Genomic DNA, 15,060 nt, shown 5'->3' on the forward strand with positions numbered 1-15,060 from the left:
GTTCTGCCTGTCCCAAACCATCATAAAAATCAAGTTTCGACCTCTCAACCCACTCGGGCCACTCCCAGGGGCCACGCCCATCCCAAAATGACCGAAATCCAGCTAAATCCAGACTTTAAAATCTTTACCCCTGTAGTGCTTTTATGTTCCGGGGTAGGTGGGACATGTTTTAGTTTAAAAATGGGTTCTGCCTGTCCCAAACCATCATAAAAATCAAGTTTCGACCTCTCAACCCACTCGGGCCACTCCCAGGGGCCACGCCCATCCCAAAATGACCGAAATCCAGCTAAAATCCAGACTTTAAAATCTTTACCCCTGTAGTGCTTTTATGTTCCGGGGTAGGTGGGACATGTTTTAGTTTAAAAATGGGTTCTGCCTGTCCCAAACCATCATAAAAATCAAGTTTCGACCTCTCAACCCACTCGGGCCACTCCCAGGGGCCACGCCCATCCCAAAATGACCGAAATCCAGCTAAATCCAGACTTTAAAATCTTTACCCCTGTAGTGCTTTTATGTTCCGGGGTAGGTGGGACATGTTTTAGTTTAAAAATGGGTTCTGCCTGTCCCAAACCATCATAAAAATCAAGTTTCGACCTCTCAACCCACTCGGGCCACTCCCAGGGGCCACGCCCATCCCAAAATGACCGAAATCCAGCTAAATCCAGACTTTAAAATCTTTACCCCTGTAGTGCTTTTATGTTCCGGGGTAGGTGGGACATGTTTTAGTTTAAAAATGGGTTCTGCCTGTCCCAAACCATCATAAAAATCAAGTTTCGACCTCTCAACCCACTCGGGCCACTCCCAGGGGCCACGCCCATCCCAAAATGACCGAAATCCAGCTAAATCCAGACTTTAAAATCTTTACCCCTGTAGTGCTTTTATGTTCCGGGGTAGGTGGGACATGTTTTAGTTTAAAAATGGGTTCTGCCTGTCCCAAACCATCATAAAAATCAAGTTTCGACCTCTCAACCCACTCGGGCCACTCCCAGGGGCCACGCCCATCCCAAAATGACCGAAATCCAGCTAAAATCCAGACTTTAAAATCTTTACCCCTGTAGTGCTTTTATGTTCCGGGGTAGGTGGGACATGTTTTAGTTTAAAAATGGGTTCTGCCTGTCCCAAACCATCATAAAAATCAAGTTTCGACCTCTCAACCCACTCGGGCCACTCCCAGGGGCCACGCCCATCCCAAAATGACCGAAATCCAGCTAAAATCCAGACTTTAAAATCTTTACCCCTGTAGTGCTTTTATGTTCCGGGGTAGGTGGGACATGTTTTAGTTTAAAAATGGGTTCTGCCTGTCCCAAACCATCATAAAAATCAAGTTTCGACCTCTCAACCCACTCGGGCCACTCCCAGGGGCCACGCCCATCCCAAAATGACCGAAATCCAGCTAAAATCCAGACTTTAAAATCTTTACCCCTGTAGTGCTTTTATGTTCCGGGGTAGGTGGGACATGTTTTAGTTTAAAAATGGGTTCTGCCTGTCCCAAACCATCATAAAAATCAAGTTTCGACCTCTCAACCCACTCGGGCCACTCCCAGGGGCCACGCCCATCCCAAAATGACCGAAATCCAGCTAAAATCCAGACTTTAAAATCTTTACCCCTGTAGTGCTTTTATGTTCCGGGGTAGGTGGGACATGTTTTAGTTTAAAAATGGGTTCTGCCTGTCCCAAACCATCATAAAAATCAAGTTTCGACCTCTCAACCCACTCGGGCCACTCCCAGGGGCCACGCCCATCCCAAAATGACCGAAATCCAGCTAAAATCCAGACTTTAAAATCTTTACCCCTGTAGTGCTTTTATGTTCCGGGGTAGGTGGGACATGTTTTAGTTTAAAAATGGGTTCTGCCTGTCCCAAACCATCATAAAAATCAAGTTTCGACCTCTCAACCCACTCGGGCCACTCCCAGGGGCCACGCCCATCCCAAAATGACCGAAATCCAGCTAAATCCAGACTTTAAAATCTTTACCCCTGTAGTGCTTTTATGTTCCGGGGTAGGTGGGACATGTTTTAGTTTAAAAATGGGTTCTGCCTGTCCCAAACCATCATAAAAATCAAGTTTCGACCTCTCAACCCACTCGGATCCACAAATTTCCGAATGTAGGTACGGACTTCAAAAAACCGAAAAATATATTCTCGGCTCAGAATGATCAGGGTAGCATGAAACATGAACAAAAGTAGTTTCCAGAAAAACTTTGAAAAATTTTGACTTAGAAAATTTTCGGTCCGAGTCTTTCTCGATACGTACCTCTGAAAGCAGAGCTCCCGCTTCTGAGCTCGTATTGCGAAGGGGAGGCCTGCCTTCCGAGATCGCATTACAAAGGGGACCCTCGAGTCCAAAATCGTATATTGAAGGGTAGGTGCGGACTTCGAAAACCGAAAAAATTATTTTTGGCTCAGAATGATCAGGGTAGCATGAAACATGAACAAAAGTAGTTTCCAGAAAAACTTTTAAAAATTTGGACTTAGAATATTTTCAGTCTTAGTCATTCTCGATACGTACCTCTGAAAGCAGAGCTCCCGCTTCCGAGCTCGTATTGCGAAGGGGAGGCCTGCCTTCCGAGATCGCATTACAAAGGGGACCCTCGAGTCCAAAATCGTATATCGAACTTCGAAAACAAACAAAAATTATTTTTGGCTCAGAATGATCAGGGTAGCATGAAACATGAACAAAAGTAGTTTCCAGAAAAACTTTTAAAAATTTGGACTTAGAAATTTTCAGTCTTAGTCATTCTCGATACGTACCTCTAACGTGTCCCATCTTTACCCCTGTAGTTCTTTTATGTTCCGGGGTAGGTGGCACATGTTTTAGTTTTAAAATGGGTCCCGAACCATCGTAAAAATCAAGTTTCGACCTCTCAACCCACTCAGGCCACCTGGATTTTACCTGGATTTAAATCCAGGTAAAATCCAGACTGAGAATCTGTACAGTACAGCTGTACTTACATTCACAAGCATGCAAGCTCACCTGGTCCAATGAGCGGGAAACGGAGAAAAGCTCTGGTGACGTCATGGTCACGTGACTTCAGGCTTATAATCACGTGGTCACGTGACTTTAGACCCAATCAATTGGGTTCTGGCCTGGCAGCCCCCTGTCGGTCGATCTTGAGGTGACGTACGACACCTCGTTAACCCAATCAATGTCTGGACGGCTGCAAAGTGAACATGATCTATCTGCTCGATTCATAGATCACATAAGGGACGAGAACCTTGCTAAAGAGGCGGTTCTCGTATCAAGGGATGTGAGACGTAAGTGCCAAAGGCATGCAAGGGGAGTGAGCCGCCGATCAAGTGTTCTTACGTATTGATGGTTTGGGACAGGCAGAACCCATTTTTAAACTAAAACATGTCCCACCTACCCCGGAACATAAAAGCACTACAGGGGTAAAGATTTTAAAGTCTGGATTTTAGCTGGATTTCGGTCATTTTGGGATGGGCGTGGCCCCTGGGAGTGGCCCGAGTGGGTTGAGAGGTCGAAACTTGATTTTTATGATGGTTTGGGACAGGCAGAACCCATTTTTAAACTAAAACATGTCCCACCTACCCCGGAACATAAAAGCACTACAGGGGTAAAGATTTTAAAGTCTGGATTTTAGCTGGATTTCGGTCATTTTGGGATGGGCGTGGCCCCTGGGAGTGGCCCGAGTGGGTTGAGAGGTCGAAACTTGATTTTTATGATGGTTTGGGACAGGCAGAACCCATTTTTAAACTAAAACATGTCCCACCTACCCCGGAACATAAAAGCACTACAGGGGTAAAGATTTTAAAGTCTGGATTTTAGCTGGATTTCGGTCATTTTGGGATGGGCGTGGCCCCTGGGAGTGGCCCGAGTGGGTTGAGAGGTCGAAACTTGATTTTTATGATGGTTTGGGACAGGCAGAACCCATTTTTAAACTAAAACATGTCCCACCTACCCCGGAACATAAAAGCACTACAGGGGTAAAGATTTTAAAGTCTGGATTTTAGCTGGATTTCGGTCATTTTGGGATGGGCGTGGCCCCTGGGAGTGGCCCGAGTGGGTTGAGAGGTCGAAACTTGATTTTTATGATGGTTTGGGACAGGCAGAACCCATTTTTAAACTAAAACATGTCCCACCTACCCCGGAACATAAAAGCACTACAGGGGTAAAGATTTTAAAGTCTGGATTTTAGCTGGATTTCGGTCATTTTGGGATGGGCGTGGCCCCTGGGAGTGGCCCGAGTGGGTTGAGAGGTCGAAACTTGATTTTTATGATGGTTTGGGACAGGCAGAACCCATTTTTAAACTAAAACATGTCCCACCTACCCCGGAACATAAAAGCACTACAGGGGTAAAGATTTTAAAGTCTGGATTTTAGCTGGATTTCGGTCATTTTGGGATGGGCGTGGCCCCTGGGAGTGGCCCGAGTGGGTTGAGAGGTCGAAACTTGATTTTTATGATGGTTTGGGACAGGCAGAACCCATTTTTAAACTAAAACATGTCCCACCTACCCCGGAACATAAAAGCACTACAGGGGTAAAGATTTTAAAGTCTGGATTTTAGCTGGATTTCGGTCATTTTGGGATGGGCGTGGCCCCTGGGAGTGGCCCGAGTGGGTTGAGAGGTCGAAACTTGATTTTTATGATGGTTTGGGACAGGCAGAACCCATTTTTAAACTAAAACATGTCCCACCTACCCCGGAACATAAAAGCACTACAGGGGTAAAGATTTTAAAGTCTGGATTTTAGCTGGATTTCGGTCATTTTGGGATGGGCGTGGCCCCTGGGAGTGGCCCGAGTGGGTTGAGAGGTCGAAACTTGATTTTTATGATGGTTTGGGACAGGCAGAACCCATTTTTAAACTAAAACATGTCCCACCTACCCCGGAACATAAAAGCACTACAGGGGTAAAGATTTTAAAGTCTGGATTTTAGCTGGATTTCGGTCATTTTGGGATGGGCGTGGCCCCTGGGAGTGGCCCGAGTGGGTTGAGAGGTCGAAACTTGATTTTTATGATGGTTTGGGACAGGCAGAACCCATTTTTAAACTAAAACATGTCCCACCTACCCCGGAACATAAAAGCACTACAGGGGTAAAGATTTTAAAGTCTGGATTTTAGCTGGATTTCGGTCATTTTGGGATGGGCGTGGCCCCTGGGAGTGGCCCGAGTGGGTTGAGAGGTCGAAACTTGATTTTTATGATGGTTTGGGACAGGCAGAACCCATTTTTAAACTAAAACATGTCCCACCTACCCCGGAACATAAAAGCACTACAGGGGTAAAGATTTTAAAGTCTGGATTTTAGCTGGATTTCGGTCATTTTGGGATGGGCGTGGCCCCTGGGAGTGGCCCGAGTGGGTTGAGAGGTCGAAACTTGATTTTTATGATGGTTTGGGACAGGCAGAACCCATTTTTAAACTAAAACATGTCCCACCTACCCCGGAACATAAAAGCACTACAGGGGTAAAGATTTTAAAGTCTGGATTTTAGCTGGATTTCGGTCATTTTGGGATGGGCGTGGCCCCTGGGAGTGGCCCGAGTGGGTTGAGAGGTCGAAACTTGATTTTTATGATGGTTTGGGACAGGCAGAACCCATTTTTAAACTAAAACATGTCCCACCTACCCCGGAACATAAAAGCACTACAGGGGTAAAGATTTTAAAGTCTGGATTTTAGCTGGATTTCGGTCATTTTGGGATGGGCGTGGCCCCTGGGAGTGGCCCGAGTGGGTTGAGAGGTCGAAACTTGATTTTTATGATGGTTTGGGACAGGCAGAACCCATTTTTAAACTAAAACATGTCCCACCTACCCCGGAACATAAAAGCACTACAGGGGTAAAGATTTTAAAGTCTGGATTTTAGCTGGATTTCGGTCATTTTGGGATGGGCGTGGCCCCTGGGAGTGGCCCGAGTGGGTTGAGAGGTCGAAACTTGATTTTTATGATGGTTTGGGACAGGCAGAACCCATTTTTAAACTAAAACATGTCCCACCTACCCCGGAACATAAAAGCACTACAGGGGTAAAGATTTTAAAGTCTGGATTTAGCTGGATTTCGGTCATTTTGGGATGGGCGTGGCCCCTGGGAGTGGCCCGAGTGGGTTGAGAGGTCGAAACTTGATTTTTATGATGGTTTGGGACAGGCAGAACCCATTTTTAAACTAAAACATGTCCCACCTACCCCGGAACATAAAAGCACTACAGGGGTAAAGATTTTAAAGTCTGGATTTTAGCTGGATTTCGGTCATTTTGGGATGGGCGTGGCCCCTGGGAGTGGCCCGAGTGGGTTGAGAGGTCGAAACTTGATTTTTATGATGGTTTGGGACAGGCAGAACCCATTTTTAAACTAAAACATGTCCCACCTACCCCGGAACATAAAAGCACTACAGGGGTAAAGATTTTAAAGTCTGGATTTTAGCTGGATTTCGGTCATTTTGGGATGGGCGTGGCCCCTGGGAGTGGCCCGAGTGGGTTGAGAGGTCGAAACTTGATTTTTATGATGGTTTGGGACAGGCAGAACCCATTTTTAAACTAAAACATGTCCCACCTACCCCGGAACATAAAAGCACTACAGGGGTAAAGATTTTAAAGTCTGGATTTAGCTGGATTTCGGTCATTTTGGGATGGGCGTGGCCCCTGGGAGTGGCCCGAGTGGGTTGAGAGGTCGAAACTTGATTTTTATGATGGTTTGGGACAGGCAGAACCCATTTTTAAACTAAAACATGTCCCACCTACCCCGGAACATAAAAGCACTACAGGGGTAAAGATTTTAAAGTCTGGATTTAGCTGGATTTCGGTCATTTTGGGATGGGCGTGGCCCCTGGGAGTGGCCCGAGTGGGTTGAGAGGTCGAAACTTGATTTTTATGATGGTTTGGGACAGGCAGAACCCATTTTTAAACTAAAACATGTCCCACCTACCCCGGAACATAAAAGCACTACAGGGGTAAAGATTTTAAAGTCTGGATTTTAGCTGGATTTCGGTCATTTTGGGATGGGCGTGGCCCCTGGGAGTGGCCCGAGTGGGTTGAGAGGTCGAAACTTGATTTTTATGATGGTTTGGGACAGGCAGAACCCATTTTTAAACTAAAACATGTCCCACCTACCCCGGAACATAAAAGCACTACAGGGGTAAAGATTTTAAAGTCTGGATTTTAGCTGGATTTCGGTCATTTTGGGATGGGCGTGGCCCCTGGGAGTGGCCCGAGTGGGTTGAGAGGTCGAAACTTGATTTTTATGATGGTTTGGGACAGGCAGAACCCATTTTTAAACTAAAACATGTCCCACCTACCCCGGAACATAAAAGCACTACAGGGGTAAAGATTTTAAAGTCTGGATTTTAGCTGGATTTCGGTCATTTTGGGATGGGCGTGGCCCCTGGGAGTGGCCCGAGTGGGTTGAGAGGTCGAAACTTGATTTTTATGATGGTTTGGGACAGGCAGAACCCATTTTTAAACTAAAACATGTCCCACCTACCCCGGAACATAAAAGCACTACAGGGGTAAAGATTTTAAAGTCTGGATTTAGCTGGATTTCGGTCATTTTGGGATGGGCGTGGCCCCTGGGAGTGGCCCGAGTGGGTTGAGAGGTCGAAACTTGATTTTTATGATGGTTTGGGACAGGCAGAACCCATTTTTAAACTAAAACATGTCCCACCTACCCCGGAACATAAAAGCACTACAGGGGTAAAGATTTTAAAGTCTGGATTTTAGCTGGATTTCGGTCATTTTGGGATGGGCGTGGCCCCTGGGAGTGGCCCGAGTGGGTTGAGAGGTCGAAACTTGATTTTTATGATGGTTTGGGACAGGCAGAACCCATTTTTAAACTAAAACATGTCCCACCTACCCCGGAACATAAAAGCACTACAGGGGTAAAGATTTTAAAGTCTGGATCTTAGCTGGATTTCGGTCATTTTGGGATGGGCGTGGCCCCTGGGAGTGGCCCGAGTGGGTTGAGAGGTCGAAACTTGATTTTTATGATGGTTTGGGATATGTACTACATATTTAACCACCAAAACATGTTTCAAATACTCAGCAACACAAATCCCCTTCAGGGCCCAGGGGTAAAGATTCTCATTCTGGATTTTTAGGGATTTGTCACAGATTTCAAGCTATTTGGGATGGGCGGCCTGAGTGGGGTTGGATGTGTTACTTAGATTTTCATATCTTATAAGTGTCTATAAAAGTATAAGTACGAGCAGTTTATTGAGACTTCTGACTTCTACCGTCGTAGATTCTACAATGATAAATATTGTAACGTACGTGCGGCGCGCGAAATCCACTACAAAATCCACTACAAAATTCAGGGAAACGTCTTCTGGTTCGAGTTGATGAATCCAGATTTTTGGAACATTTTTGGAACATTTTTGGAACATGTCCCAAAATTGTCCCAAAAGTGTCCCATGCATTTATTTGCCCTAATAAGCTCTAAATAGTGCCAAAAATAATTGTAAATGATGGATATAGGTAAAAACTAGGCCTAAGAGCCATCAAAACTCAAATAACATTACCCAGGTTCATGGAATGAACGAAAATGAACAAAAATAAATATTGTCCTAAAAATGCTCAGAACGGTTTAAAATTGGTCGGAAAGTGTTTATATTGGTCCTATGACCACTCAAACCAAGTTTGGGAATCACTGCATGTCTAGAACCGATGTTACCTATGTTCCAAAATGTTCCAATTTTGGGACAATAATCCTCCTGAGAATCCAGATTTTTGGAACGTGGGCACATCGAAGTATTGGCTGTATTTAAGTGCTGGGAAGCCTCAATTCGAATTTTCTAAGATGGATATAGGTAAAAACTAGGCCTAAGAGCCATCAAAACTCAAATAACATTACCCAGGTTCATGTAATGAACGAAAATGAACAAAAATGAATATTGTCCTAAAAATGCTCAGAACGGTTTAAAATTGGTCGGAAAGTGTTTATATTGGTCCTATGACCACTCAAACCAAGTTTGGGAATCACTGCATGTCTAGAACCGATGTTACCTATGTTCCAATTTTGGGACAATAATCCTCCTGAGAATCCAGATTTTTGGAACATGGGCACATCGAAGTATTGGCTGTATTTAAGTGCTGGGAAGCCTCAATTCGGTTTTCTAAGATGGATATAGGTAAAAACTAGGCCTAAGAGCCATCAAAACTCAAATAACATTACCCAGGTTCATGTAATGAACGAAAATGAACAAAAATGAATATTGTCCTAAAAATGCTCAGAACGGTTTAAAATTGGTCGGAAAGTGTTTATATTGGTCATATGACCACTCAAACCAAGTTTGGGAATCACTGCATGTCTAGAACCGATGTTACATATGTTCCAAAATGTTCCAATTTTGGGACAATAATCCTCCTGAGAATCCAGATTTTTGGAACATGGGCACATCGAAGTATTGGCTGTATTTAAGTGCTGGGAAGCCTCAATTCGGTTTTCTAAGATGGATATAGGTAAAAACTAGGCCTAAGAGCCATCAAAACTCAAATAACATTACCCAGGTTCATGGAATGAACGAAAATGAACAAAAAATGAATATTGTCCTAAAAATGCTCAGAACGGTTTAAAATTGGTCGGAAAGTTTGGGAATCACTTCATGTCTAGACCCGATGTTACCAATGTTGTCACAATAATCCTCCTGAGCATCCAGATTTTTGGAACATGGGGACATCGAAGTGCTGGGAAGCCTCAATTCGGTTTTCTAAGATGGATATAAAAAAACTAGGCCTTATAGAGGAGCCATCAAAAGTCGAATAATATTACCCAAGTTTATGGAATGAACAACGAACATGAAAATTTTCCTCAAAGCACTCAGAATGGTTAAAAAATGGTGGCAAAGAGTCAATATTTTCGTCCAACAGGGTCTTAAAGTTGCATTCAGAATTATGTACAATTAAACAGAAATTATTTAATTGGGCAAATATTTTTGTTTTAATAATCCTCCAATATTTTGATATAAATGCTTCCCAGCACTTAAATACAGCCAATACTTCGATGTGCCCATGTTCCAAAAATCTGGATTCTCAGGAGGATTATTGTCCCAAAATTGGAACATTTTGGAACATAGGTAACATCGGTTCTAGACATGCAGTGATTCCCAAACTTGGTTTGAGTGGTCATAGGACCAATATAAACACTTTCCGACCAATTTTAAACCGTTCTGAGCATTTTTAGGACAATATTCATTTTTGTTCATTTTCGTTCATTTCATGAACCTGGATAACGTTATTTGAGTTTTGATGGCTCTTAGGCCTAGTTTTTACCTATATCCATCTTAGAAAACCGAATTGAGGCTTCCCAGCACTTAAATACAGCCAATACTTCGATGTGCCCATGTTCCAAAAATCTGGATTCTCAGGAGGATTATTGTCCCAAAATTGGAACATTTTGGAACATAGGTAACATCGGTTCTAGACATGCAGTGATTCCCAAACTTGGTTTGAGTGGTCGCAGGACCAATATAAACACTTTCCGACTAATTTTAAACCGTTCTGAGCATTTTTAGCACAATGTTCAATTTTGTTCATTTTCGTTCATTACATGAACCTTGGTAATGTTATTTGAGTTTTGATGGCTGTTAGGCCTAGTTTTTACCTTTATCCATCTTATAAAACCGAATTGAGGCTTCCCAGCACTTAAATACAGCCAATACTTCGATGTGCCCATGTTCCAAAAATCTGGATTCTCAGGAGGATTATTGTCCCAAAATTGGAACATTTTGGAACATAGGTAACATCGGTTCTAGACATGCAGTGATTCCCAAACTTGGTTTGAGTGGTCCTAGGACCAATGTTAACACTTTCCGACCCATTTTAAACCATTCGGAGCACTTTGAGAAGAATGTTCATTTTCGTTCATTTCTGGTCATTCCATGGGTAATTTTATGCGACTTTTGATGGCTCCTAGGCATAGCTTACTATATATATACGGCTATATCCATCTTAGAAAACCGAACTGAGCCTTCCGAGCACTCAAATACGGCCAATACTGCGATGTACCCATGTTCCAAATTTATGGATTCATCTACTGTCTTCTGGGCGCGTTGATGGAAAACGTGATACATTTTGGTTTAACATTTTGCGCGCAACACGTACTCATTTTCACGCTGCGCGCGACCGTAATGCACGTGCTATTTTGTGATCTTATGATTTTACTCACTTGCCGCTACTGTAACAGTTTTCATTGCATGGTGTTGTCAGTGTACGGTGGTAATAATTCTGACGTTTTATCACACGTGTGTAAAAACTATCTAACTTTCCACGAACTGTGAATTGTTAAAAGCTTAGATTCGTTTCTTCCTTTTATTTTTAAAGGTAAGATCATAATTAGTGACGCTAACTGCTAAAAAGCCCTGACTTCGCCAAAACAACCCCATTGTTAACACTAACAGCTATAACAGTTGCCATTTATTGACATCAATATATTCCGGCCTGTCAGCTGAATGCTACCAGACGGTCTGAGAGACAATATTTAATCTTTCACTTTTACTTTCACTTTCACTTTCCCGTTTACTTTCACTTTCATTTTAACTGTACTATTCCCAGGTTGCGGGCCTGTCAGCAGGATGTTATCTGAGGGTTCAAATCGTGAAGGCGGACATCAACAGATGGCAAAACTCCTATAGTTAGTTTTACCACGTGACAAAATCGTGAAAATGTGATTCGTGAGTCGTGTGTGTGTTAGCAAAGATATCCGTATGATGTGAAGCACGTTCGTTACTCGTGAGAAGCACGGTCGATCAGACGTCCCTTCCTCCCCGTCCGCGTCCTCCTCTCCTTCTCCCCTCCTTCTCCCTCTTCTTCTCACTCTCCTCTTCTCCTCCCCCTCCCCAATAGGGGTCGTTCACATATTACGTAATCATTTTTTGGAATATTTTTACCCTCCTCCCCCCCCCCCCTCCGTAATCAGTTTTACACATAGCTATTGTGAACGACCCCATAACAAGCTGTAGATTAGCGATCCGATCGAATTGCCTGACTTTTTTGTTAAAAATCAAGATTTTTAATGTGGTCAGCATGGCTGGCTTTACCATCTCCCTCCATCCCTAATAGTAAATGTTGATTTATTTGTATTTTGGCACTGTCTACGTAGAATAGATTCAATTATATCATTCAAATATGTCCGCTTTCATAGCAAGAATAATAATCTATCTATCGCTTCCAAAGAGATACCTAACAAATTGTTTTGTTCAGATAAGCTTTGAAGAGCGATATGAGAAGTAAGATTAACGACGCTGGAAGTCCTCTCACATAGAATAAATAAGCAACCCCTTAACGGTTAACCTGGAGGGCCACTACTTCCTGAAAAATGTAGAGGAAATTACGACTTCGTGAAACTGATAAAGTTAGGCAAATAGTGACAGAGCATGGTTATTTGAATTGGTTGAAATATACACTTGGGGGGGGGGCCAATGGCATAAAATGGCATAAAATGGCATAAAATGGAGACTTTTTCTATGGAGAAAATGGAAAAACCCATGAGTAATTCTCCATTTTCTCCATTTTATGCCATGAATTTTGTCTTCGAAATTTCATCTTTAACACCATTTAACACCTAAATTGGACATCCTAACATGTTTATTTACGCTTACTAGGGGCGTAACAAGCTTATGAAAGCTCATAGTAGGCTACTAAATGCTTATACTAGGTTAGTAGAGGCACACTTCAGGCAAACTCATAATTACTCAAGCCTAGTGTAAAGTTATTTCTACAGGCTACAGCAGGAGTGAGTAATAGGGGAGGGTAATAGGCACCGAGAAGTGAGACCTACATCCTCGAAAGTCGAAACAAGCTCACACTGCAAAGGGGAGGCCTGCCTTCCGAGATCGCATTACCAGGGGGAAGCCTCGAGTCCAAATTTGTGTATCGAGGGGTAGGTGCAGACTTCGATAAACCGAAAAACCAAAAAATATTTTCTGCTAATAATGAAGAGGGTAGCATGAAACGTGGAGAAAAGTGGTTTTTAGAAAAACTTTGAAAAATTTTGACTTATAAAATTTTCGGCCCGAGTCATTCTCGATACGTACCTCTCGTATCGAGAGCTCCCGATTCCGAGCTCGTGTTGCAAAGGGGAGGCCTGCCTTCCGAGATCGCATTACCAGGGGGAAGCCTCGAGTCCAAATTGTGTACCGAGGGGTAATTTTCTAAGTCAAAATTTTTCAAAGTTTTTCTGAAAAACACTTTCTCCACGTTTCATGCTACCCTGTTCATTATTTGCCGAAAATATTTTTTCGGTTTTTCGAAGTTCACACCTTCCCCTCGATACACAATTTTGGACTCGAGGTAATGCGATCTCGGAAGGCAGGCCTCCCCTTTGCAACACGAGCTCGGAATCGGGAGCTCTCGATACGGGAGGTACGTATCGAAAATGACTCGGACCGAACATTTTCTAAGTCAACATTTTTCAAAGTTTTTCTGAAAACCACTTTTCTCCATGTTTCATGATACCCTGTTCATTATTGGCCGAAAATATCTTTTTTTAAAATAATTTTTCTCGAAATTCTAAATTTTTCAGGTTTTCAATGGCATAAAATGGCATAAAATGGCATAAAATGGAGACTTTTTCTATGGAGAAAATGGAAAAACCCATGAGTAATTCTCCATTTTCTCCATTTATGCCATTGGCCCCCCCCCCCATACACTTAGACCAACACATTGTTGACAATTTGATAAACTCCGAACTAAACTGCCATATGTTCCGCTGCGTGTACTTTGTGAAGATTTGTAATGTCTGGAGAAAGAAAGTTGTTCTGTAATGCTTTTTTTCTATCATATTTTGTAAGTGTGCGCGGGAAGTTGACAGGACATTTATTGTCGTATATCTATTGTCGCCGTTAGGAATTTGCAATACTAAAGGTTGATTGATCAACTCAATGGATATGAGCATTGTGATAGTTTAGCCTCCGATCACATGCTGTTAGTGTTACTATTGAACTTCTGTAAGTTATATTTAATTTCGTAACATAACCTCCTAATTATAGCATATTAATTATTATGCCGTGGCCGTATCTGTGACGAGCATGTTGAGGCTTGAAGAAAGTCATCAGTTGTCATTGAAATGGCAGGTACTTTGTGCTTTATTTGCTTTGAAACATTATATTCAATCTGGGTTTGTTTTCATATGTTGGTCACAGATACAGTTAATCATCAAATTCCGATTTATTTCGATACCAAAAATGTTCAAATTATATGTGAAATTTAGATTGTGCCCTGTCGATATAAAGTGGACAGTTATTTTTGGGTATAATATAGTACGGCCGCGGGCTAACCATTTTGTGGATCATGGTTTCCATCATCAGAATTTGATGTGGTACAATGTACATGAAATCGGTTCCATATGAAATGTTGCTGTCTGTTTTTAGGAGACTAAATCTCGGGATATTTGTTATTCAAGTACTGCTGGCAATTGATTTAATATGGTGACTAATTATCAAAATTAATTCGGATATAACTTGAATGTTCTTGAAATGTTTTTTATTTGTTTTCTATGATGTTGTTGTCTTGAGGTTTTAAGAGACCGTTCGCACGTGATGTATAATATTTCAAATTCACAAGCGAACGATTCTTAAAAGATAGGTTCTGCATGATGCACTATATTTGTGCGGATACTAATGGTTCGATCCAATTGTTTATAATTTACCTATGTTTGTCAAGTTTCAGTCAAACCCTGGTTTTGAATCTATAATGTCTGTCAATGACGCAATTTATTATATGAAAGTAATCCTGAGTTTAAATGTTTTAAAATGAAATCTGACGGATAAAATCATATTTGTGAGGGGTCGTTCACATATTACGTAATCAATATTTTGGCAATTTTTACCCCCCCACCCCTTAGCAGCCCCCTCCGTAATCAAGACCGAACCCCCCCCCTATATTACGTAATCAAGGTTTTGATCCCCCCCCCCCCGTAATCAAGACCCAACCCCCCTCCTATATTACGTAATCAAGATTAGACACCCCCCCCCCCCCCCCCCCCATTTTTGAGTTAAATTTTGATGTAGAGATACAAGAAATACACATTATTCATTGTATTGTTGTCTGAGACTTGAGAAGATTTTTTTAATATAATGATTAAATAATTACCGAAAATTGTCCAATTGGTATTTCGAAA

The 15,060-nt window shown here is 42.4% G+C and overlaps 2 protein-coding genes across 5 annotated transcripts in view; one reads left to right on the forward strand and one right to left on the reverse strand.

The window, feature by feature from the left end:
- The window catches only part of LOC134822285 (leukocyte surface antigen CD53-like), a 32,421-nt gene extending 20,084 nt beyond the window's left edge, over positions 1-12,337 (forward strand). For 2 of the 4 annotated variants that reach the window (XM_063833197.1, XM_063833200.1), the window contains 2 exons: positions 11,496-11,614; positions 12,144-12,337. In XM_063833197.1, coding sequence (XP_063689267.1) covers positions 11,496-11,575 — 80 coding nt within the window. In that variant the 3' untranslated portion in view covers positions 11,576-11,614; positions 12,144-12,337. The remainder of the gene's footprint in view (positions 1-11,495; positions 11,615-12,143) is intronic. The other 2 variants (XM_063833196.1, XM_063833199.1) reach the window with 1 other exon arrangement.
- Positions 1-15,060, reverse strand: part of LOC134822081 (1-phosphatidylinositol 4,5-bisphosphate phosphodiesterase beta-4-like) — an 858,242-nt gene that overhangs the window by 135,537 nt on the left and 707,645 nt on the right. The gene's annotated exons all lie outside the window — the stretch shown is intronic.

This window comes from Bolinopsis microptera, chromosome 10 (genome assembly GCF_026151205.1).
Source record: "Bolinopsis microptera isolate Bmic1 chromosome 10, MBARI_Bmic_1.0, whole genome shotgun sequence".
Classification (NCBI taxonomy): Eukaryota; Metazoa; Ctenophora; class Tentaculata; order Lobata; family Bolinopsidae; genus Bolinopsis; species Bolinopsis microptera.